The sequence below is a fragment of the Bombus vancouverensis genome, chromosome 2 (genome assembly GCF_051014615.1).
Source record: "Bombus vancouverensis nearcticus chromosome 2, iyBomVanc1_principal, whole genome shotgun sequence".
Classification (NCBI taxonomy): domain Eukaryota; kingdom Metazoa; phylum Arthropoda; class Insecta; order Hymenoptera; family Apidae; genus Bombus; species Bombus vancouverensis.
The window spans coordinates 21,333,250-21,359,501 of NC_134912.1; the positions used below are offsets into that span (position 1 = coordinate 21,333,250).

The 26,252-nt window shown below is 44.6% G+C and overlaps 1 protein-coding gene across 9 annotated transcripts in view; it reads right to left on the reverse strand.

Annotated features, from left to right (window-relative positions):
* The window catches only part of LOC117160127 (uncharacterized), a 194,229-nt gene that overhangs the window by 41,101 nt on the left and 126,876 nt on the right, over positions 1-26,252 (reverse strand). For all 9 annotated transcript variants that reach the window (XR_013061524.1, XM_076627406.1, XM_076627378.1 and 6 more), the window contains 3 exons: positions 25,354-25,741; positions 23,412-23,706; positions 17,254-21,858 (listed from right to left, as the gene is read on the reverse strand). Coding sequence is in view for 8 of the 9 variants with exons in the window: in XM_076627406.1 (XP_076483521.1) it covers positions 17,254-21,858; positions 23,412-23,706; positions 25,354-25,741 (5,288 nt within the window). In the remaining variant the exon portion in view is untranslated. The remainder of the gene's footprint in view (positions 1-17,253; positions 21,859-23,411; positions 23,707-25,353; positions 25,742-26,252) is intronic.

A 26,252-nucleotide genomic window follows, 5' to 3' on the forward strand; every position in this document is an offset into this window, starting at 1 on the left:
AAGATAGGTGGTAGCTATGGAGTTGATCTATAGATCTATAGATCTGTAGATGTATGTTTGGGTCAGGGTAAGCTTCATACTCGAGGAAACCTGTTCAGGTTCGTAGAAACGCGGCTAAAAATTTTGTCGAACGCTGCAAAAGAATCGGAAGATGAAAGCTTTATAGACCGAGTGTCGCGTGATTTCGATTTACCGTGAATCGATAGTAACTTTATGAGCGTACATTCTCGCACGCTCTCGACGTTTACGCTACGGAAACAAGACCGCGGCAAGAAATGGCTACAGAAGCCCGTTCAATGTGCTCGAACGACAAACGAGCGTAAGAGGGAAACCTTGTCTTCGCCTGAAAATTTACTCAATTTACTCCATCTTCGTCTGACTGAATCAACCTGCCACCCTGTGTACGTAGCGTTGTGTACGTGCATGTACCTCTGACCTGTCCGAGAAGCTGAAGAATATGCGATGAAGAGTCTCGTTACTCCGGTTAATTATAACTCTCAACAAAAACCAACTGTGGTGTATGTATATGTATGTATTTGTGGTGTAACTATGGTGTGATAATGTATTTTGCAAAAAAATGATGTTATATTATACATTATTATATTATATATTTATATATCACGAAGACATGTCACATAATTTAGTGGTTATTCGTAACTATTAAAATTTGCAGCTACCGCGAATACCATTTTGCCAGCTGGTTTATGCTTCTTCGCGTAGTGTATTCACGCTTCGATTTCATCTTTAATACGCGATCGTGGTTTCTGCGGCCGTACCGCCGTACCTGCTCGTTGAAATTAATTGATACGTCGATTACGTGCGTTTGCGGTGACGCTGATCCTACGTACTATGAAATATTTCAGCCTTTACCGATCGTGTCGTAATAAAAACCGTATCATGGCTTCAATCGTTAACGCGCGGCACGATATTTGGTAACGATATTTGGCATTATCGATATAGCGAAGCGACGTAAATTTAGATTACGTTATCGAGAAATACAGAAGTTCATTTTTGATAAATTAATTTGTCGGTATATGCGACTGAAGATGATGGAACGGAAAGCAGTCGATTGCCATTGCGTACTCGTTTAGTAAAAAAAAGAAACTGGCGATGACCTGAATCAACGGATGATCAAACTATTTGAACTATTCTAACGAACGAGCGATCTAATAGGCGAACGCTCGAACCAATCCCTCTACGCGGAATCAAGATGATCGGCCTGTACATCTCTGTAAACGCCAATGCATCCGTTACAGATCCAGTTGTCGTCGGAGAAAAGCAATTCCACTGGCGAGCAGCGAGTCGAAATCCACACTCGGCCGGCGATGGCGTTCGTCTCGTTTTTGCGAGGACGACTCGCAGGACTCGATCGCCCGCTCTCTTTTTCCCCTGTCACCGATTCCTCGTTTGTTTCACCGTTCACCTCGTCTTTCTGCAAACGACAGGTGCTCCGTTCATCGGGCAAGAACCAGCTCGTTTTTAATACCTCTCGACTAATCTTTTCCCCTCACCATCGACTCACTCGAACACGGAACAAACACCTCGTTCTATGGAAGCGAGAGTTAATATTATTTACCGATTAAGTCGATCCTTTCTTTACTTACACATTGCGAGCGGATGCCGCTGACAAGGTTTCAATCGCCGAATTATCGTTATCCATGGTTACTGATCTCGTGGCTTATTGCCATTTCGCATTTGATACTTTCGAACGGCATAATCAAGTCGATGCTGTACACATTGATTTTCGGAAAGTATTTCGCGTTTGCAGTTTGGGCGCATTCCGTACCCATTAAGAAATTATCTTCGATGGGCTCTGGAGATCCATCGTTATCGCGGATAGCGGGCTATCTTGGCGGTGACGAGCAACATATTCGAATCGACGATCTGTATTAAACGCTTACATTCATTATTTATACTTTTTATCGACGATCTTCCATACGTTCTGAAATACCGTCGATCTCTATCACTTGTAGGTGATGTCAAAACTTTTAAGATAATTTTATGCATCCAGAGTTGCTTCGAAGTTCAGCTTGATCTCTGGAACGAGATAACAAATGTTACTACATTGTTTGATCATGGTCTGGCCGTTCCACGTCTCTGTTAGACTTCGCGCCTCATTTTCGATACATCGAAAGAGAGTCACACAAGACGCTAGGTTTTATCAAACGATGCGCCGTGGAATTTGGCAACGTCCACTCGTTAAGCCGCTTTAGGTCGCGTTAGAATACGCTTCGGTAATGCGGTCACTGGATCAGGTGATGTACAGACAGTTACCGGAGACAGTGCAAAGCAAGTTTCTCAAATTTACCGCTTCCAAATAGGGACGCGAAATGGATATTACGGACCACAGCTACACGCCGACCTTGCGTAGCTCGAATCTTAAATCTTTTGATTCTCGTAGGACAGCGGCGGACTTGATCTTTTTCTTCAAAATGATTAATGGCTTCGTACATTACCGACAGTTCTTGGCGTTCATTAACTCTTACGCATTTAAGATCGTTTAGGTAGGTTTGTACGAGCTTTCTTAGGTATAATTTACAAGCATGCTACCTGCGACCCCGTCAACCGGATCCGCGCCAAGGCTAACAGTTTTCCACATTGTTAGATTTATCTGCCGGATTTGCAAATACTTTTAAGGTTTCCATACTCGAGCTTTTGTAAATCGTATCGATCTTACTAGCTGCCTAACTTCACGCTCTTCAGCTTCCGTAAACTAATCGGTGTCGCAAACGGGTATATCAATATATAATAATAATAATAATAATAAAAAAGAAGATCTCTCTTATCCCGAGGTATCCGAAAACGTGGCTTTCGATATACGATGATCTCCAGGACAACAGGCCTATTAGTCGCCGTGAGATCATAAATTACTGCGAGAAAGTTTTGTCTCGACACTGGGAAAGTGTTAACCGGTTGTTCCTCGTTTTGCGCGTATTCTGTATACGATACTTTGTTTACCGAAAATATAGTCATTCGTGGAATTCGAAATTCGTTGGTAACAATCGCAACTACAAACTTTCTACGTTTTTAGCTTTCTACGCTGCTAAGCGATCGTCACGACGGTCGACGAGAACTATCGAGAATATTTGTCACGATCGATAAAATCAATTACGACTCGACGTCTGACAATTCGAAGATACTATTAGAGCATCGCGTTTTTAAAGAACAGTGGTGCGAAGTGCGTTAGAATCCAGGACGCGATTCAGGATCCAGGCCACGGTGTCGAAAAATCAGAAACGACGTTACGATCCGTAAGGATTATGTAATGAACGGCGGTGGGCAAGCGAGCGAGTACCACGAGCAGAATAACGGTACTCACAAGGCAGCATGGTTCTACATCATGCAGCTTACGAGCATGTAAAATCACGTTTCTTAACGGTTCATAAGCCGAATTCGTGTTCTTCGGTGTTTTAGCAGTCGCGACGCCTGGTTTTCTTCGAGCTTTTGATACGAATTCGTCGCTCGTGAAAATTATTCGTTTCGACGAATACTAACGATTGTTTTCTACCTGACATAATTATAGGCACGGGAAACAGCTCGTTTCTTCGATTAATCGTACAAGAACGAACGAATCGTGCGCCTTTGTTTTCTATGAAAATTAATTTAACCGCAAACTCGATACCACGCAAAACTGTTGCAAAGATTTTTTTGTCTCGTTGCTTCGAATCTGAATTTAAAGTTGGTTTTCTCTTGTAGAAAAGAAGTTCTATCGAAAATAGAAAAATAATTCCATTTAACTGAAATAATATGGAACATTTGCGCGAACGACGATACGGAGATATTACATTTTAAGCGTTTGACAAGCAGCAATTGATAAGCAAGTAGCGATCAAATATAATTACGCTTTACGAGCTATTTGGTTCGATATAACGAGATTATCGATAATAATCAACTTTGTAGTTTTAAAGCTAGTTTATTTAGCTATTTAGTAAATAGTAATTATGACTAAATTACGAAAAGAACCTACCAAATTTATCAGCGACCAACGAGGCAGTAAAAGATCGCGCCACGGTCAGCTGTTGATAAAAAAAAAAAATAGAAAATTATGAAAGATTCATGGCTAACGGTCATTAGAACGTAGGTGCTAATCCGTTATGCTCGACCTACGTATATTTACGTGCGATTAATCTCAATTTTCGTGCAACGTTTAGCGTTGCATCTTTATCGATATAAAAACGATATAAAAAATATTGGCCCATACGTTTCCGCCCGACTCAACGTTCACGGTACAGAACGTCGACGATGAACAAAATTATCGAAAGTGCTATGACGAAAATAACGGTACTCAAAGTAAAGGGACAGAGAAACGGTTGTGCATCGTTCACGGGACGGTGCTGGAAATCCGATAAACGAGCATCGCGCCATGGCCTCGGGTGATCGCGGAACGTATGGATCGCCAGTCTGACTTGGATCGTTGCTCGTCCCAGCGAGACCGGCTCCGAGCAACAGTCATTTTGGCGGCATGCCCGCGTACGACCAATCCTTACCGGCCTGATCAATCGAAAATAGTCCAACTGCGACGACCATGCGAGTCGTTCTGTTTTTTCGCGATCCATTAACCCGTTGCTTCGGGCTGTGAATCGGCCTTTTCTTTTCGCATCTTGCGTGAGATGCGCTTCCTTTTCGCGTAACGGGGAATCTTCTTGAACGGATCGTTTTCAACTCTGGGGAAAATTAGTCTTCTACGGGCATTGAAGTTCGATCGGAAAATTTTCCACCGCGTCGCTGTGACGTGGGCTGAAGTAACTTATACAGAAAAGGTGATTTTAGTAGGTACGTTCTAATCGAAGATCGTCGAGGAAGCACTTGCGATACGAAGCTGGAATTAACATTCGGCGTTCGTTTCAAGACGTATTTTCTCTTGAATTTTTACACCTACGTATTTTCATATGCCAAGCAGTACCGTGATCTTTGAATAACACCCCTAGAAGAGATACGAAGCGAGTGAATTTAAAATTCATCTGTGAAACGGAAACAAGTTTCGAGTATCGAAACCAGTAGATAGAAAAGGACTTTGAACCTGGTCTTCGAAAACGTATCTCCCGATAAGACTAATGCAAATGAATTTGGAATTCCGATGCTTCCTGCACGTGTGATGGAGGTTCGAACTGTTATCCGTTAACCTGTTTACCAAGTTATTATTATTCCGTGGTTCGAAACATGTAATCGAATTTACGACTGGGTCGTAATCCCTAGCCGCGATGCGTCACCGTATGTATACCTATCTTGTTGTACGAGTTCTTTCAAGTTAATTTGTTTTCACCCGTATGGAGCGTGAACGGGGATAACGGGGAAACGGGGATAAGAGGGAAGGAAGCGTGTCACGAGTGTGTAACGATTCACGAGAATTAATTTTCCGACGCTTCATCTTGCGCACCAATAAGACAACAATTTTTCGATAAAAACGATAAACCACGTACATATACACATCGCATATCGTTAGATATGTGTAAAATCGTAGTATACATACTGTACTTTCCGGACCAGCAGCTACCGCAAATCAGACCGACTTTTCCACCCATTTTCCTTCGAGTCCACGCTTGGTTGGCGACACTCCGGCACGCATTCAAGACGAAGAAGGTCGCGTTCGATCGCGTCGTCACGGATTCCAGGGCACAGTACGCCGAGTACGCGATACGTGGCCACGCGCGTGTCATGAGTTCGTCACGCGATTTCTCCGCGATGCTCTTCGTTCCGTCTTCCTCGTTCTTTCTTGTCGGGGAAGCACATGGGTCTGTTTGCACGGGAAAACACGGTCCATCTACCGCCAAACGGACTTAACGAGCTTCGATCTGAGAAGCCTCGAAAATTCGTCCTTTCCTTTGTTTCACTTCTCACGATCCACACCGCTCGTTCTATCGTGGATGTCGATCGATCGCGAAAATCGACCGTCCTTCGTTTCCAGTTTTAGATGATTGATTATCGAGGCCTTGGACAAGTACGTGATCGTATTAATACAGTATCTAACTCGTATATGTGAAAATATTACCAAGTACTACGAAAATTCTAGTAATTTTTTGTTTGAAATGTTGGTAAAGGAACGTGACGTTTCTTTAGACGTTAGAAGATATACGCATATTGAGAATCCGCTTGATACTAATTTTCGGTCGATTTACGTTACTTCTGTTTGGAAGAACGACTCGAGGAATAGCGCTCGAAAGATTACAGCGTGCAGCTGGCTAAAAGGAAAATCTCTTGATTAAGTTTCGCCGTTGTAACTCGATTTTGTAGTAAAACCGGTGGCGAGCCACTAATCTCCCAACGACAAGGGGATAGAAGATTCGAGGAAGAAACAGCAGGTAAATTTCGGCCGGGCCGAAAATATCTCGAACAACTTTCGAAAGAAGAACAACGATATATTCTCGAAAGAAATTTCGTTCGCGAGAGTATCTCGATAATTTTCCGCTTGTAAAATATTTGCGTAACCAGCGAGGTAACGCTGCAAGAAGTAAGGAAACTCGCGAAGGCGAATAAATCGTCCGAATGTTCGAGTTTTCCGCTTCCTTTCCAAAAGTATTTGTACCATCGATCTGCGTGGCCTTTTCTTCGCCAACTTCACGCTCTTTGTACAAGTTCGTAATCGAAACAAGGCTAATTCTTCGCTAAACTTTCCTGTAAGTACGATATTTGTCAGATACGGGTCAAACGTCGGCCGTTTATATCTGTAAAAACTTTCATCGAATAATTCTTATTAATCGAATATACTATTTTCAGTGCATGAATCGTTAAATACGAACTGACAAGGACATCGTAACGCGACTGTAGAAAAGCTATATGGTAGAGTTTCGCTAGTAATTACAAAGGACGCAGATCAATTTAGGTGTAATATAGGTCATGTCACCGCTAATCGCCAGCCTGTCGGGAACAGCAAATCTACCAACATCGCGTTATTGACATACGTGTAAAGATCAAAACTAAGAAACGGGTGGTTTACCCGTTTCTTCTCAACTAACTTCTTGTTTCCGTTAAGATGGTTTCAATCTCTTCGGAAAATTGCGTTTTCCGTGAACAGTCTCGCAATCGGTGCGAAGAAATACAGAACTCCGCGTGATAGTTTGTATCGCGTATTATTGTAACAAGATTATAAAGTGGATAAATTCACCTAAAAAAATGTGACATATCGATCTCGGTTAACCAAGATAAGCCAGCGTGCAAATTCTGAAACCAAGGGTCGACTTTCAATTTCGATTCTTAACGATTTATACGAATATAAGCCAAAAGAAAGAATCAGGCTAGTGGTAATCGAGCTCTCGGCAGCCAGCATCCAGCATCGACCGTAAAATTAATCGAAGGTACCTCCCAATAAAATCCACCGAAAGTACAGAGGTCGTAACTTTTACGATCTCGCTAGCGATCATTGCGGTACCGTGAAAAAAGCGCCACTTCCTCGCGTTCGGACAGAACGCTCGTTGGTTGTAAACTCTATTGTTTACGCGTTTCGCGGATAATTTACACGATACGTCGGGTGCACCTAATCCTTGTTATCGACAACCCGACTTTTCTCATGGTCTGGAAACCGTATTCGTCGCATTCTTGGCGAGGTTTGACGCGAAAGCTGACTTTCAGCGAACGTGTTCGAAATACTTGGAACCAATCGACCGGAATAACGATACATCGAACGATCTTGTACGCCGTGCGTGTGTATGTGCCATGAATCGTAACGTCCAAAAGCGAGAAAACGCTGCTCAAATATTGGGCTAAGATATTGGTCCAATAAATTAGACCGTTTAACGATACCGCGTGAAAGCTCCTGCCCCGACTTGCATCCGTGTTACGATCATTCCGAACAGAACGTCGTCTATCCGACGTTTCTACGTTAGAGAACCTTTTTATCCGAATCTGCTATTGGCCGTTTCCACATCGGAATGCGCGGTGGTTGTAAATCGATCTTCTAATCGAAATTATGTACTCTAAGGTTGGTTTTGTTTGTTGCTCGATAGTTAATCGTTGGACGTTTACGCGTTGTTTGCGCGTTGTCGTTGAACTTTGTGCATCACGCGCGCAACCGATACCCGCCAGGCGTTAAAAATATATTCGAACGTTCTTAAGAGTCGTAGCTTACTAATTTACATTCTCTCCTACGTCACGTCTCGACCTTTTGATATCTTTAAATACAATTCGTGTAAAACGCGTAAACGCATTTCTTGGACACGAAATAATCGACTTTTGTAAATTCGACATCTTCGTTCTTAGGCTATCTACGAATAGAAAATATATCGCACGATGATTCAAAAAGTTAAATGGCTGTCTTTACGTGGAGTTATATCGGTATCACTGTTTATATCGCTTAACGACGCAAATAATTTGTCCATGTCGGATATTTTCACAAATTCCCCGTGTCGTAGATAGCAAAATTCTCAATAAATTTGGTAAAATAAACCTCAACGGAAGATAGACTAGGAACAACATTTATTAATCGCATTAATTGCAAAGAAGGTAATGAAAATGGACATTTTCCTTTATTTGAATATTTTAAAAGCGAATGCGCGAGCATTGCAGTTTGAAACAGATTTCTAATCTTAGTTTCCAAGCCGTCCCGTTATTCCGTAAATAATTTCAGCCCGGAAATTTTACTTCGTAATAGATTGAAACTCCGAAGTCTGTTGTTTGAAATCCCGATACACGCTAAAATCGAAAAATCCGTCAAGATTACTAAACGAATATCAGATTCGCTCCGCTAACAAAAAATACCTAAATATCTAAGGAGCAACGAGGGAAAAACAGAGAATCGATGCCAGCATAATTCGCTTTGTGACAAGAACGTTTTCTAATAGCGTTCTACTCGTTCATACTGCACAAGAGCAAGCGCACGCGCGCGTCGAATCGAAATTAAGCATCTCCGAGTATAATGGGTTGCAAATCTTAATCGACTCATCGATCAAAGTCGTGCGTGCGCCTACAACGCTTGTTACGTTGTTACGTTGTTACGCGTGCCGGAGTTCGCTGACCTCTCTCCCAGAGATTCGATATAATTTCGCGGAAGAACTTTTTAACTTCCTTCCTCGTTTTATCACGCTGCGATCCCCTAGCCACGAATGATTCTTTGGCGACGAATTTATTGCACGAAATTCCTCCTCCCTCGTTGACACGTCTAATCTTCGTCTGATCTTCGTCCAATTTTCTCATTGTATCCCGTTGTTATTGAACTCTTTGAAACTTCACGTTGTTTAGTTTCTTCTTTTCAAATATAACTTTCAAATATATAAAGAAAGGATGTTTCTCTTTTTAGTTAATTTTTCCTATTAGAAGATGTTCTTTTTATCTTTTTAATTTCTTTATCCTTAGGAATTCCTCGAACGTTTAAAGTTTAAAGTTCTGTTAAAGTTAGCAACGAATATCGCGCACTTCTTTCAGTTCAACGTTAAAGTTTTCGTACAAGAACTTTGGACTTAATAATTATAGCATTTTAGATGATAGAAGAACATCGTTCGTTTTGGTTGTTTCATTCCGCAGGAATATATAAAGATATATAAAAAATTCCATTCGTCCAACTTAAAAGGAACAAGCAGACACTTGTTTAAACACTAACGTTCACCTGTGCTAGCAGGTCTAAGATTTAAAACTGCAATCCAGCAAAACTGTAGGTCGCTGGCTAATGATCGCAACGGACGATGCCAGGTAACTCTAAGAAAAGAAAGAAACGAATTTTGGCAAATTAACCGCGCTGGTATCTTGAGAGACCCAAATTCGGAATATATTAAAACTCTGCAGCGAATAGAATATTCTTAAAAGATGAGCAATGTACGAGAAAAGAGAATTTCACTCTCCGACCGTTGAAATTAATTTCCACTTTCTTATATTTCATCTAAACTTGAATCAAATCGCGATTAAAATCGATCGGTGATCGGAATAAAATTTGCGACGTCGCTGGTATAGTTTTTAAAAAACGGAATTCAGGCGGTTTAACGTTCGTCGTTCAAATGCATCGTTAGTTGCTCGTAAACGTTGCCGACGTTGTTCGAAGGCGTTTCATCGATACTCTGTAAATAATCCCGATTCAGTTGCATTTTCAGCGCTTTCCAATCTGTTTTACCAAACTTCTAAACGAAACGTAACATTCCTCGGGCCCAACATTTCCATCATACGCGTATTTCAATGATTTCGATAATTACGTCGCTTTTAACCGACATAGTGTCGCTCTGATCGCATCAAAGCGGAAGGATGAAATTTTTACGAAGGTCTAGGTTTAGATCGACGTTTAGATAACAAATTTACCACAGAAATTATTTATGTCTACTCGATAATCATAGCACACAGGAAAATGAAACTTTAAAGAGAAAGACGATCTCTTACTGTTTTCGAAAAAGAATCAGGAAAATTCCAAAACTCTTCGTATATACCTGTTGGAAAGCCTGCCAACGTTCACAGATTGCCAAAAGGCAAGGTTCTCGGAACTCACAAAACTACCTCTAAACTGTTCCAAAAGGAAAAATCCTTCGGAGGAAGAAGATGGCAAAGAATAAAGAAAGAATTACGCGAAACTGAACTTCGTAGAATGCGGTGAAGCTCGCGAGAGATCTCGATCGACATGGAGAGTCGATTGGAGTAGCGAGGCGAGAGAATGGCGCGTGGTGCCGTCCGGAACGGCATCGGCTGACTGACTGAGTGGCGAGTGTCGTGTCGTGTGCGGCCTCTGGTCCGATCTGCCCGTGTATGTGGCTCGCGTGCATTCCGTCCCGTCCTCGGCGTCGATTCAAGGACCGCTCCAATTCCCAATACCTAATCGCAGGCGGAGAGTCTGTGTGCTAGGCCTTCTCCGGCAGCCTCTCTTTTGTTTACCTCACACTAGGTATTCCAACTGGGTTTCAATGGCTGGGAAGGGCGGCAGCTTTTCACGGCGAATAAAAGTCCTGATATTTCGATTGTTTACCGGTCTGCTGCTGCCGTTGCCACCGCCATCGCCGTCACCGTCACCGTCACCGTCGCCGTTTCGCCGTCGCTGCTGCTGTTGGCTGTCCGCTTGATAATTGTGCGTCGTGCGTGGATTCGATTGTGCTTGGAATAACTAGACGATGGGGTAGTGCCTGGTCTGGAAGAGAGGAACTGCGAGACTAGCCGACGACTGTTGGTTTTTGTTGTCGTTGGCTGTGCGTAAGGGGAGGCATTTGGCTGGATCGACACATCCGATGCTGTTGTTCCATTCGGATAATAATATTACGCAGTACGTTGATTATTACTATCTATGCGTTTGATATATCGATCTTGTTGTTAACGCTGGTTTATATTGTATTAGAATTTTTCCATGTTATTCAAGATGTCTGAACGTAGTCTAAATTCGAGTACCGTATGATCGTATCGAATAAAGCAAACTTTCCTCTGAAATCAGGATACAAAGGGAAAAACTTTTCGTTAAATATACTTTTAATCAACGCGTAAACCGAGCAATATTAACGATCGAATAGTTGTCCGAAAACTCGTCCCGCTCGTTATTACGATCAAGAGCGGAACGCTCGTAAGCCGACTAAATTCGTCGCACGACGATACATCCGGAATGTTCACGTAGTGACGCGAACCGAGGGAACGTTTCCAACCGCGCCTCGTCCATTTTTGTTCTCGTTCCGATCCTTCGTATCTATTTGTCATTTACCGATTATGGTTCATGTACGACATTCTTCGTTTCTTCCTTGACAGAACAGAAATCGCTTCGACGAAGAACATCCGTCGCGGCGAACGGTAATTCAGAAAATAACCGAGAAACCGTGAAACAAGATCAAAAGTCGTATGCGATACGAAATAGTCGTCGAAAGATTTATTTCGTAACGGATGACCTGGATACTACGGTAATTTCATAGTTTCTTCTAACGGCAGAAGCACGTTTAAAAGAGTTCCGTCGATAAGAAGAAACACAAACGCGGCCAACATCGACCGTCTCTAGTCGTAATTAAGTCGATTGTTCGATCGGAAGAAACAATCAAAAACAATGAAAAATAAACTCGGCGTAATATAGAGGAAAACTATATGAGATATTCAAGGTGGACAGTGTTGTTTAAAATGTCGCGAAATTAATGGATATTTTCGATAGGCAAAAAGGTACAACGCATACGAAGGATAATGCGAAACGAACGGAGCGATCGAAGTGTTGTCAAACACGGAGAGGCTGACGTTGACGGGGACGTGCAGCACGCTAATAAAATATTCTGTAACGTATCGAAAAGTACCCTCGCTCGAAACGCGCCTAATACGCCGAAGTAGGCGAAACTGAAACATTTTGCCGCGAATGGACAGCTAGAAGAATGGATCCGGTAAAAACCGACGTGAATCCTGCGGATTGATGGATTAAAAAGCCTCAGCCCAGGCACTCGTCGATATTTCAAGACGTTTCTGGCCATCGATGATCGATATCCGAAGTGCCACGATCGAATCTGTGTCAACGTCGATTTAATCGACTTAGCAAGATACGCTTATCGCGCGGAAAAATTCATTAAGCATTAAGAAAACGAGTATTTTAAACTTGGCCGATACGGGATAGTTGTTCTTCGTCGGAGTAGAAAGTACGGTTCGGTCGGAAGAAAGATACTTGGTTATTACGTTCATCGATTGTTCGTGCTATTGAACTCGCGACAAAGTGCAACGTACGACGACAGCGACAACGACAACGACAACGACAACGCGTTTAACGCGCTTAGCATTAGCGTTGTACTCCTGGTGCGCCGAGCGGCCACGTTTATGGCATGGTTGTGGTCGCGGTCATCTCTGCTGATGCCTGCGAAATGTCAGCTCCGTTGCGCGGAGATTGTAAACGCGATTCGAAAAGGTCTCCCGAGCCGACCGGTCGTCCAACGATTACGATATCGTCGAGTAATCTGTCCTTGTTATCGCCTGTTCAACACTATGAAACGGATATGACTTTGCGCCGCGTAAAATAGTAGCGAAAACCTTCGGAACGAGAACAACCTGTGCGAAAATGACCTAATTTGCAACTGGTTCTCTCTCTAAGGACAGATATGTTGTGGCACACATATTTCCAACGATTAATCAGTAATGTAAAAAATATATTTATAAAAGCTACAAAGTAATTATACTTTCGTACGAAGCTTTCCATTTTTATCTTTATCGTGCCAGCTTATCGGGTTCGTGCATTGGACGTACAACATTGGCACTCGTAGTATAGGGAAGGTAGGAAAATAACGATAGAGGTGTTGTTCTCGGGCGGTCTAATAAAATGAGATTTCCTATCGACTGCCTTGTCAGAAAAAAATAACATACTCGTTTTCCTTCAAATTACTTTATAGGTAAAAACATTACGATGGACAAAGTAGATAATATATATATATGTCGGAGCGGACATTAGAATTAGGGTTAGGGGCGTGAAACGAATCTTCGTTTGGGTTACACGTTGTCGTTATGCAATAGAGAAGACACTCGTAGTAGTTAGGCACTCGAGAAACTAATGACAATGATCCTAGGTTCAATAACGAATCCGCGGTCGACGGGATGATAGATGAACGTACTCACAAAATCTAAGTCGGATGCGTGATATTCACTGGTCGTAAAGGGTTACTCCTTTCATCAGTGAGATCGCGAACGAGAGTGCCTTTCCCGTCCCGATGATGCCACAGAGGAAAACTATAATGGGGTGTGTCTAAGAATACGAGATCATCGGATTCGTCGAGAAAAGCCTTCGTTCAGAAAGTAAGGGAAATTGACGTTGCTGCTAATTGGTCAATCTCCATATCGGTGGTTAGAAAAAGATGCTAGCCGCCCTCGAGGGAAAGTTGCTAGTGGGAGACCGCGCTCGTTGAAAAATATGTCTCTCCTATCTTCCCGTAGTTGGGACAAAGACTGTTTGTCTGTTTGAAGGACTTTAGTTAACTAAACCTTAAGATTTATAACGGGCCCTCGGGCTAGCCGAACATGTACTGCGGAGACGCATCGACATCTGGCAATCATCTTACTCGAAGAATAGGGTCTGCGTGTGGCGAGCCACGGGACAGAAACCGTTGGAATGTTTACTGTCGCGTGTCCCCACGAATATTTCCTTTAAGGAGAGCTATAGAATTACTCCATACCTTTGCTAGGCAAAGCGTTCATCCCGTGACCGCGGCTACGTTCGGCGACTGACTGTCGCCTCGAGCCCAAGCTCATTATCACAACTCTCGAACAATTACAATCGGATTGAATAACTACAATTGTTCAGTTACAGACTCCGGTGTTCTTTCATCTCCGACATATATATATCGTTTTTTACGTAAGAAACATAGAGTTTATTAAAAGTTCGAACTTTATGCGTTCGAGGTAACTTCTATTCAGTTTGTCCGAATTGCCGATGCAAATAGGACGATTCGAATGCATCGTTTTCCCATACATAAACGAACTAGAAGACTTGGAGAAAAACTACAACCAGCCGCTGTTTAACGCGCGAGTAGCCTAAAATTCCGTACGATTTAACCTCTTTAAATCTGCAGTGCAGCATCGCACACGACACAATACCATTGTCACGTGCGCGAAATGAACGCTTTACATCAGCGTCGTCGCTATCGGTGCAACAAACGCGCGGAAATCAGTCACCGTTCAACGTTCGCGGGTGGTCGTGCTTTTCGATGATTTCTAGCCGGCGTGGTACCCACCAGGCGAACCCTCCAGCCCAGCGCAATTATTTCGCGTTGAGAGCGGCGAATTCGATCGAATCCGCACGGATTATCCGGCAGTCGAAACAGAAGCGGTCTCTGACTCTGACGCTATAGATGTCCTTTCCATCTGTTGCCCCTTCCCTCGCGACCTTCGCTTGCCCGGACCACGCTTGAACCCGTTTCGATAACGGCGAACAACCGAGTCGAGCAGCGACTCTTCTTTCTTCTTTTTCTCCTGTGCCCAGTATGCAGCCGGTTCGCCGCTTTAAACCATCGTGTTTTGGGTGTTCACCCAGCCACCGAAGGTGAACGTACTTATTAAGAACTCGCCGAGTACCAAGGCAACCGTTCGACCTCTCCTCCAGCTTCTACCGACCGTTATCCAAACTTCTTGCGCGAGTTCGTACGCTCACGCCTTCGTGTGCGTTCCGTTCTGTCTGATTTAAATCTTCGACACGGATCGCTGGACCCTTTCGTGGTCTCGGATATTTTACGGTTATTTCGTTCGCTCGTTTCTCTTTCTTATTTCTCCTCCTTCGCTTTCTCTCCTTCTTTCTTAATTTTTCTGTGTTTTCGATGACTTATAAACGCGTTGTATATACACACGCGTATTTTGTACCAAATGACAGACGCGTATGACAGAATGTAGTACTGTTAGAACCTTAAAATTCGGACTAAGACCGAAACTATTTAAGTATTATTTAAATTTGAGCGTAGAATTGGTTTTGACCGGATTTTTAAACGATTCGATCACTTCATTTTAATCCTTTCGCTCGATTTACCGAAAATTTCGCCTTTTCTTCGTAATAGAAATAGGATGGAATCGAGACACGTAGTTTGTAAATTTCCGCGCGAAATAATTTCAATCGTCGAGCTTTCTAGGAAGTTCGTTAAACGGTGAGTTTCGCCTTAAATTCTAGAGAAAATTACTCACAGGAATTCCGGGATGCTGCGTCACTCCGTTTATATAAAGCTGCAACAATTTCAATGGATGATGCCGATAAAATCATTGCCTCCGTATAATTTCTATTTTTCCGTTTTTATTCACATTGTTAGAGCTGTAGTATCTCGGTTCATTACCGACGAGAAAAAGTTTGTTTCGTCTTTTCTTTACATAATCGGATCATCGGATATATTTCATTCTTTAAATTTAAATTTATCGAAGACTCGATTTACGACAAATTTTGTAAAAAAAAGACATTTACTGTAGTGATTCGACATCACAGAGATAAATATATAAAATACATTAAAAGGATGTAACGACGAAGAAGAAACTTGAACTCTATCCTTTTTCAGTCACGCTTACATGCTAAAACTGTGATTAATACTACGTATTAAAAAAGAAAAAGAACAAAATCGAGTATTCAACGCGTATATACATACACACCAGTGGAACTTAACGTTAGTAAAAATGTCTGTGAACACGATCCCTGCGATTATGGTACGATTATCGAGTCACAACATATTAATCGTACATCGCCGTTAAAATCTTATTCTCTTAGTTCGTACCCTGATATATAATATTCCTTCTAATTCTTTCGTCTATTGAGAACAAGGCACATCAAGCTATCGATCGTTCGTTCGATACTTTTCTTGCCACGAAACATTTTTTTACGCGATAAACAGCGCATGACTTTGTATTCGAGAAGACGCACGGCAGATTAGCAGAGTCTTGCGTTAAAACGCTTTAGAATCAAAGGTAAAATCCATTTCGTTCATTCGCAATTACCTCTCTATGGCGAATTAGTACTTTTACCGCGACGAGAAAGAAAGCGATCGAACGATTCGAGCAATCTCAGGATTGTAATTTCTGCCTTGGCGTACAATGACTGCTAGCAAGAGGCACTCACACACGTATCAGTTCACGCACACTCATCTGTCAGGCCGTGTTCCAACTCGCACTACTTTGAACGTCATTCGTCGCACGATCATCGGCCAAGTTTGTATCTGCAAATCAAATCAACGTAATCTTTTCCTTACTTCGACCGAACAAGCGATACAACGTGTAATTTGTTTTCGAGCGTGAACACCAGTGGGATGCAAGTTGGAACGCGGTCTTGTTTGGCAACTAATCGTAGATAATACAAAAGTGATATTCTTTTGAAATTTGAATCGGTCGTTGGACCGAACGAGTAGCATCGGTTTCGTTCGTTTGCATGTTTGCCGGTCTGGAAATATATTTAATTTGCCTCTTTCTTTCGAACCATTTTCATATACAAATTTCATTGGAACTAATTATCGAACAGTGTGGTATACAAAAACAAATACAAGTATTTCATCCCTTATTTTACAATTACGATACGACAATAATCGCGATACGATCAAAATCCCATTACATTCTTTTCAAGGCAGGTAATATTCGATGAGCGTCGCTGAAACGATCTTATCGTTGGCGCGATCGAACGTCGCGAAATAGAAACGTATTCGTCCAGCGCGGCACTTGGTTCAGGTTCCAAAAGAATAGGAAAATTTGGCGTGGCAACGAACGTTATACAGTCCACCGTAAAACGCAGGTACATTTGGTAATGAACAAATCCATCGAGCATTTCGACCGATCGACGAGATAGCAGAGCGAGAAGAACTTCGGCCGGTCGAATCCGCACGAGAGCCGGACGAGGCTTTGGAACACGGCCAGTCAGTCACTTCCTGAACACACCACCGGGTGTCTTGAGGAGCCACTCACCTGCAGCCCTGTTACAAGCTTCCTTAGTCTCCTGGTTCAAATCCTGTCTGTTGCTCGGCCCGAGATATTCCGCCGCCGTCGTCGTCGTTGTTGTCGTTGTCGTCGTCGTCGCCGTCGAGGTACTCTGCTGTACGCCCTTCTCGAGCACCTCCAAAACGACGTCCCGATCGCGATTGGCCGCAACCGTCGCGCTCGTGATCGGCCCGGTGCCGGCGCCGTTGTTCAGCACCGGTGCACCGTTCCTCGACGCATCGAGAACGTCTCCAGGTCGTTCCGCAATTGGCAACCCTCGCCCCGAGTCCGCCATTGAGCTGCGCTGCTGTTCCTGGAGCAAGCAGGCGCTCGACAGCAGATCCCATTGCCGTAGCTTCTCTCGATCGAGCTCGAACGCCGCGGACGTCGCCGCAGGCCCGGACATCTGCCGCGTTGTCTCCGAGATCGAGCGAACCGGGGGAAGGTTGCCTTCCTCTAAAAAATGATCCATATCCTCGGCGGTGGCTTTCCGGTAAGCCTCGTTTTGCGCGTCCCACACGTACCCGCTCGCGTGAATCCGCTCCATCGACAGACTCTCGTACGTCAGATCGTCGACCATCTCGTCCCTCTCTTGTTCCTTGCTGGCTCGACGTTTCACGCGTGGCCTGTCCGAAGAATCCTCCGAGCAATTCTCCCGTCGCAACATCACGCTGTCGTTCACGTAGGTGGCACCACGAGTGATTTTGTTCCGTCCCTTCGAGTCCGAGCTAGATATGGTCGGTCTTGGTGGACTGCCCAAATTGTCCAGGGACCTGGCATTTCTTAGACTCACTCGCCGGAGACTTTCTCTCCACAAGGAGTCCTGCTCCCAGGGGTCATCGACGTTGAAGCTGTTCGACGTAGAACCGCCACCGATGCCGCCCATGTTCTGAGGCGCTTCTTCCTCAGCCTGAGTGGGCGGAACCGTTGCTACTCGGTTGTTTCTGTTCCTCTGTTCCACCAGATTCTGAAGCCCGACGTCGTCCAAAAGGCCCTCCAAAGACCTAGATCTTCGATGGGACGTCTGCGTTCCAAGCGCCAACTCGAAGGTGTCTCGGCTGTTCGACTGGCTGTTCGACTTATCGCGAAGGCCATGCGGATACAGATTCCTCGTGCTAATCTCTGCCGACGAGATATCAGGCAGTGGATCGGTAGATTTTACCCTCCTCAGAGTATCGGCTTCGTAAAAGTTCTTCTTGTCTACGAGATCGACTTTGTTGTCGCCCAACAGTTGACAAGTAGTTTTCCTGAGTTCGGCTGCTATTCGCCTAGCCTCGTCTATGTCATCCACTTGAATCTGTCTGGGCATTTGCCTGGAAATTGGATTCACGATACGTCCTATATCGTTCCTCTTGTTTAACGCGGATGCGTCGTCTCTTTGATTGTTTAGTTGAGGCAATCTGGAAGAATGACCGATCGGCTTCATCGACTCGGCGGTGTCTACGGCGTTTACGCTACCTTGGAGATCGGAGTAGTAGTAAGGAGCGCCTGACTGCTCGCTCTGTAGATGTGGCTCGCCTGGCAGATACGATTGAGGCGCGGGATTTGCCTTAACCGTAGACGTCGAAGTTTGATAGTGACTGGAATCTTGACTGGACGACGACCTGTGGTTCGATATCATGGAGTATCTAGCGGAATCCTGACTGGCCGACCTCGAGTGACTTTGGAACCGTAGATCGGAGTAGGGACTCGCGTTTTGCAGCATGTTGCCGACCAAACTGTTCCCGTGGTTTCCTAAGGACATCGAACCCGTAGGAGAGTGCATGGAGGACTGGGCGCTGGCAGGTCTCTGACAAGCCATAGAAGTCGAGATCGAAGCGGCTCCAGAGGCCAGAGAGTAACTAGAGTCTCTGCTATGAGAAGCCGTAAGCAGATTATTTTGAGATCCTCTCTGAAGACCGTGCGAATTGTCTCGTGATTGGTTGTCCGATCGAATCGCCGGTGAATTTCTCAGTGGAGAAAAGCTCGAAATATTTTCGTAATGAGCATCCCCGGTGAAGGATTGCGAGTGCTGATGAGAAGGAGGAGCGTCGCAGACTCTCATCGAAGGCAAGCTACTCGCCGATCCCATTTTGTTTGCAGCGCCGTACCTTAGAGATTGGTCGAGATTATCGAAGGCCAAGTTCGCTTGCCTCGACAGATCGCGGCAGGTGGTCTTCTGAAGCTTGTCCACTACCATCATGTTCTCGTTGAATCCGTAAATGCTATTGTAACTGAGATCTTTCGCATACAAGTCGACGTTGAAGGCGTCGCGAGCCTGCAGTTCCTCCAAATACTGATCCAAGTCGATACTAGCTCCGTCGAAGCGGCTTCCGAGGGACTCCAACTCGTCTAAGCTGTCGAGAACTTCGCACACTTCGCTGACTGGTCTGGTTTTCAATTGTCTGTGTCTCGCTTCCTCCTCGGGCATCCTCAGTTCCACCGAGTCGCTTCCGGACGCGCTCTCCAAAGATATTCTACTGTCTCTAAAAGTGGAGCTGATGGTGGCGTCCGAAAATCTCGACGGAGGCCTATGGGTCTCGATCTGACCCATCGGTTTGTTCCACGACTTCGGAGAGTCTCTGCCCGAAGTGTTATCCTTCGTCACCGCTACTTGCGGAGACACCTTTTTGATTTCTAAAGATTCTTGCATGTCCAAAGAGTCCAAATCGTCCAACGGAGGCGGGGAGGTTGGAATAGGCGGGGGTGATACCAGCTCACTGTCGGAAGAATCGTGCAGTTCCGCGATCATGGTTCTACTAGCGCCTAAATAATAGGAGGCGGGCCTGAAAGTATCCGACAGACTGAACCTAGGATGCCGTGGAGCGTCGATCGAATCGAGATCCTTTGAGGATTCGTCATCGGCGTCCGAACTATCGGACTTGAGGGCTGTTAAAATATCGGGGAGATCGGTCGTTCTCGAATATGTCGAATCGTCGTTTCTCTTTGAAAGAGACACCTTTCCACCGTCTTGTTCCTCCTTTCCCGACAACTGACTCACCTCCATGTACACTGGCTCCATTTTGTTGTCAGACACACAGACGAACTCGTAGTGAGGCGTGTCCAAGGTAGAATAATCGCCGGAATCGTGTTTCCTACCTTCGTCGGTGGGCGCCAAAAGGGAATGGGTCATACCGTTCTGCGCCATCTCCACGTACGAACTTTCCTCATGGTCCAAATTGGCAAATAGGCTCTCCATCATCTTTGGATTCGGTCTGTCGTCGTTCGGATCCAATATAGCTTTTCTAGGAGTCATGGGCAGATAGTGTTCTTCGGGACTGATATCCTCTTGCTTCACGGTGGGACTCGTGGTACCGCTTTCTCCGGAGAAACGATCGCCGTGAGTCAACAGAGATTCCGTGACGCTTAACCTAGCGCAACTGGGATTCGATAGGATGTCTAGATCCTCCGTAGGTATGGTTTGATCGCTCTCGCTCTCCTTGGACGATGATCTTTTCTTGCGTCTAAAGGAGACGTCCCCCTTCTTCTTCGTCGTGTCGGTGTACATTCTATGGTCGTTGATAGGCTCAGGTACAACTTGATCGATCTGTAGGGTCCTCTCGTTCTGCGCGTCTTCGTTTCTCTCACGCTGATCCAGATCGCTGCCCGTATCGTACAGCAAAGCCTCCGAGTCGCTGAACACTCCACGGTGTTTCACTTCCTGGTGCCTACCGTATTCTTGTCTTTGAACCTGTCGAGACTTCCTCTCGAAATCCGCCAGCAGATCCTTCACGGATTTGTTGCTATCCGTGGACGCTTGTTTGGTATGGCCGTCTTTGACGTTTTTGTACTTACAATCTTGAGAATCCGAATCACCCAGAGCGAAGCTGCGGATTATCGACGACGTCTTTTTCGAACAGTCTAGCTTAGAGACGTGGGCTTCCGTCGCTTGAAGAGGAGACACTTTTAGTGGTTCCTGCATGGCGAATACCTCCTTCACCGGACTCGAACCATCCATGTTTAGCTCGAACGATCGTATCCTACACTGCACCAGATTCATGGTTTCCGGTTTAGCCGCAGACCTGTCCTCCTTCTTCGAATCCAGCTCCTCCTTGATGTACTGATAAGAAAATTCTTTGATGACCTTGCTCTCATCGATATTGGAATCCCAATCGTCGGGTTCCTTTTTGGTGGTCCACTGAACCGTCTTCTGGACAGGCCAGGTGTCTGTCGCGTATCCGGTCGAGCAATTCGAATTCTTGCCGGCTTGCTCGACACCGTAAACCGTAGAAGTCTTGAGGATCCCGGACGGTTTCTTCTTGAGTTTGTCTTCGTCGATGGAAGAGGTATCGTGATCTTGCCGATCGGTTCTCGTAGTAGACGTCTGCCCGGAGGAAAGATACTCCGGAGAACGTTCGGTTCTCGGTATAGGAGGGAAGCTGACCTCCTCGTACCCGGCATCCGGGGGTATTCCTCCCAGATTAGGTAGAACGGTAGCGGTGGGGCTCGGTTGTCTGTCGTTCGAGACTCGAATAGCGTTCTGACTCTGGCGGCCACTTCCGGGGATGGCATCGTGAAGCGGATTTCCCGACGAACGATTGTCTCCGTGCTGGCGGGGGCTCCTTCCTGCATGCGAGGGTCTACGCGTGCGCTTCCTCCGGACATCTCCCAGCTCTGATTCGTCCGTTACAAAACAAACACACGAGGACGTTCGTTACTCACGAGTGTGATTAATGACAACCCAACCCTGTCGGTACAATTCAAGCTAAAGTAGCAAGCTGGAATCGATCTTGATCGTTACGAGAATCATTCGGAATTTAACAGGGATACAGGATCCTTGTATTAAATATCGAGAAAAGTAACATTAGATATCATAGTTGTAGCCAAGAGTAATCGCATTTTATGCATTAGAAGAAAATAAACCAATCTCGCAATGATCCATGAACCGATCCGACGTGTTCTCGATCGCTCGACGACAAAAACACGTATTACGAGCTGGAAGTTAGACGGCGACCACAATCGAACGCCTCTACGATAGTGTTAGTGATATAATCCTCGACATGCCATGCTGACCCACATTTTGCAAAGTAGTATGGCTGTAGTACGAGCGTTAAGTCGTAACGGACGGTTTCGCTAGTTAATTTCCAAAGGTGTTAATCGTTCCCATTCACCAGTCAGCCCAGACCCAACAGCAGCAAAGAGAAGGAGCCCCACGGAGAAAATGTTTGCAGATTCCGCTCTTTTCTTACGCTTATTTATTTTCTATCTTTTTTGCGTCTATTTTTCGGTTTCCTTTCACCTTTCTTAAAGTTTCTTGCTATCTACAAATTTGATCAACCCCTTGACGAGGGGCAACTTGGCGATAGAGAGAAGAACAGCTAGAGAAAGATAAGAGAGCACAGACGAGGAAATTCCGAACGTTGTAGTAGCGATGTCCGCTCGGTCTCGATCGCGAAATGTCGCTAAAACATATGCGTCTCTTTTTCTCGTTTTATCGTTCGTGCGTTCGTACTTGTGTTAGTTTCAAGAAGATGATTAAAGTAATTTTAATGAAAGTGTAACAGGATTCGTGACACACAGATTAATTCGACTCTCAAATTGATTCAATGCACTTTATTCGAAAACTGGTACGTAGAAAAAATATAAATCCTTAGTTTCATGCGCAATCAGCGTCTCCTCTCGTTCTTCGCTAACGTATCTCTAATGCGATACTATCGACTCGTGCAACACAATACAGAAGCGTTTTATTCGTTTTAAGGTTTATTTCGCAGAGCACACGCGTAAGTGCGTCGACCTTGTTAGGGCGGTTATACTGGTTAGAGTTTGCTATCATACTTGGTAAAGTCCAACTATCTACTTAGAATTCTTTCAGTCAATAGACGCGGCACGTTCGTGGGCATATTTATGCAAAATTTTGTATAAATCGTCCAGAAATTCTTAACACGATATATTTTTTAAGATACAATTAGCGAACTAAGCGTTAAAACGATCTTTCAACAGGTACACCACGACCTAATTTTGGTAATGAAACACGCTGAACAATTTTTCTGGTTAATCGTAAAATTCGGTCCCAAAGTAATTTACGGAATTATACAAAGTCAACGTACAAAGTAAAATCGAACGTTCTAAAGAAGCTTATTCGTGTACTGAAAGGAAAATGGTCCCAGGAACGGCCCGTGTCGGAGAAGCCACAACTCAGATAACAAGTTCAGGCGAGGTGTCCCTACCTTCGTCGTCGCTGGAGTAGCTGTTGTATCGCGAAACGTTGGCGACAGTCCGGCGGCCGTCGGTGCTCTTGCTGCGGACATGTGGCCGATGACCGTCCTCTCTTCGCCGTGAGTGACGACCCTCTGCGACAGAGGCCTCGTGAGCAGCGAGCTCGAGCAGCGCCTGCTGCTTGTAATAGTTGGACAGCTCGTTCTGTGCCCGTCCTCTGTTTACCGAGGTCGATGGCTTCCGGGTTAACGGCGATTGCAGCATTCGCTGCTTCCATTCCAGCAGTCGCTTCATTGACTCCTCGCGCTGCAAACACATGCACCTTGTGGAAAAGTGTCTTACGTACCCGTTCTCCTACGGAGCATTAAACACGATGACACTTTGTTTTTTTAAAAGACGTCAATGATATTTGTTAACTATACGATACTAGGCCATTCCGTCTAGGCATCGAACGGTAATTATAAACTTAAAAATAACTTTGTCTCGATGCGATTTAATTCCATTATCTCGTATATAAAGAAGCTTATCGTGATCCTTTGGTCTGAAATAAAACGTCATTTTTATTCACTTCACCAGGCTTCTGCGCCTATATTAGCCGTTCGAATTTTCTAAAAATGTTTCTTTTAAATTTATCGTATATTTGCAAGATTGATCTTTCAGGTTTATCCGAGACAACTATAAATGTCAGGAGTGCCATTTAAATTTTGTACTTGTAAAAATAACTTTTTCAGCTGTACACCGATGCATTCTAAACTCCTGAAACGTCAGAAACTCGTCCTGTACGACCATCGATTGCGTAACATTCTAAAGGCATGGTACGTTGATCAAAGTCGAACGTATCGGCAAGTTACACGGTCGATCAAAAGGAAACGACAAAAAAAACCGAATAACAGTCTGGAAGACTGATCCGAGAAGAAATAAAAGTGATTCGAGTCGGACGCACAAAATAGGGGCACGAGGAAATCAGTTTGCAGCGAGGAACGTCCGACGTGTTCGCAACGATGACGAAGATCGAACGGATCGCAGTGAAAGCAGAGTCACGAAACGCGGCGTGACATAAATGCAGGTACTCGGCGTGCAGGTTGCACCTTCGTATGAATCATCTTTTCGTGCCTGTGCGGCCTACGAATTATTCCGTCCGTCAAACAATCGACCGTACGCGGTTCACGATTACACCGAGGAAAGCGAACCAACGATTTGAGTCATCTCTATACGAGCGCCCTTGGGAATTTCTAAAGCGTTCCTCAAACATCCGGTCATTCTCTGGAATCTCGGCGATAGTTTACTATGCGATTCACAAAAACGTTGCTTCGTTGCCATAGCAAGTGAGTATTGCTATAGATTATTGCAGAGCTGATTCATTGATATCGTTTTCTCGAATCAGTATTACGAATTTGCAGATATTTACGTATAACAAAGCTATTTTGCTGACTTCTCACTGCCATTTGTAAATATTTCGAAGGATCAGAAATTTTTGAAAAAGGATCAATGGAGAGAATGTTTCAATTAATTTTGTATGCCGCTGAATGAAGCGAATGGGGATACTACAAAGCGTAGCAATAACTCGGTGTTTCCAACTTCCACTCCGTTACTTTCTATCGCCCAAGGTTATATGGTAAGCGGTATCGCAACTCGAACACGCTAAAAACTAAACGTGAGCACTTTTCTTCTCTACGTTCCTCTCCAGAATAAACTCGCGTTGCACGTAATTACAAAACACTCGCGTTTCAATCGTATTTTTAACTTTAATCTCTCAGATCCATAGTCAGTCTCACATTTTATACTTTGCTCCGACGAAGAAGTAATTTTCGAACTAGCCGTAACTTATCGAAAACCAAACTGACAACTTTCCACGTCGACTTTAATAAATTGCGGATGCTACGCTGCACTTTGTAAAATATGAAAAACACAATGACCGTTTGGATAAAAGGAGGAAAGTCCGATAGAACCAACCTGCTGTATCTTTCGTTCACCATCCCGCGAGTCCTGTTCGGAAGATCGTTCTCCGTAGTCGTAGTCGTCGTCGTCGGGATCCAAGGCGGCCGGATGCCTGGTCCTCGGGAGACGCGCGGACGCCGATCTGCAGAACTGTTGCTGTTCGTTCCATCGTCTGGCAGCGGCGTGAGGAGCGTGACACGGTTGGCCCACGTGAGTAGTCCCCTGGGCCGTGTGACTCGTCGGTCTGCCGCCCCACCCCGCCGCCATCGACGACTCGTACTCTCGTGGAATTCTTCGCGGCACCGTTCCGTCCTCGGCCATGTGACTCAACATTTCTCGGTTACTCGACTCGTAACTCTTCTCTCGCAACGATCGCCTCAGTTTCGCCTCGTTGCTGTTCACCCTAGATCAGCCAACAAGATTCCAACGTTTTATACGTTTAGTCGCGCGTCGTTTTTTCGACAACAGGTTCTCATTTTCATCGACCCACGGATACCGAACGACGCCTTTGGTTCAGGGAATTTTGTGTAACGTAGGAGACAGTTTTAGACAAGAAATAACATTATTTTTGTACGTCGATTATCCATACGTGTGATAAAATATATTTTTTCGGTTTTTCATACGGCGAATCATTAAACTAAGAAAAAATGGAAATTCATTTGTGTCGTAAAACAACGGCATACTCGTCCAGATCAGAAAAGTAAATAGCGTATAGAAGATATTTCGATACGCGACACCATTGTTGCAAGGACCATGTTGAAATGCAAACAGCGTAAATACCGAGCATTATCAATTTCCATGTGGTTTTCGCAAGCATCGGCACTGGTACTTTACTTTTAATAATACTAGATCGAAAGATAAATATACGTAGATAGAAAATGAAATTTGCAAAATTCCAAATGGCTGTTTCGGAT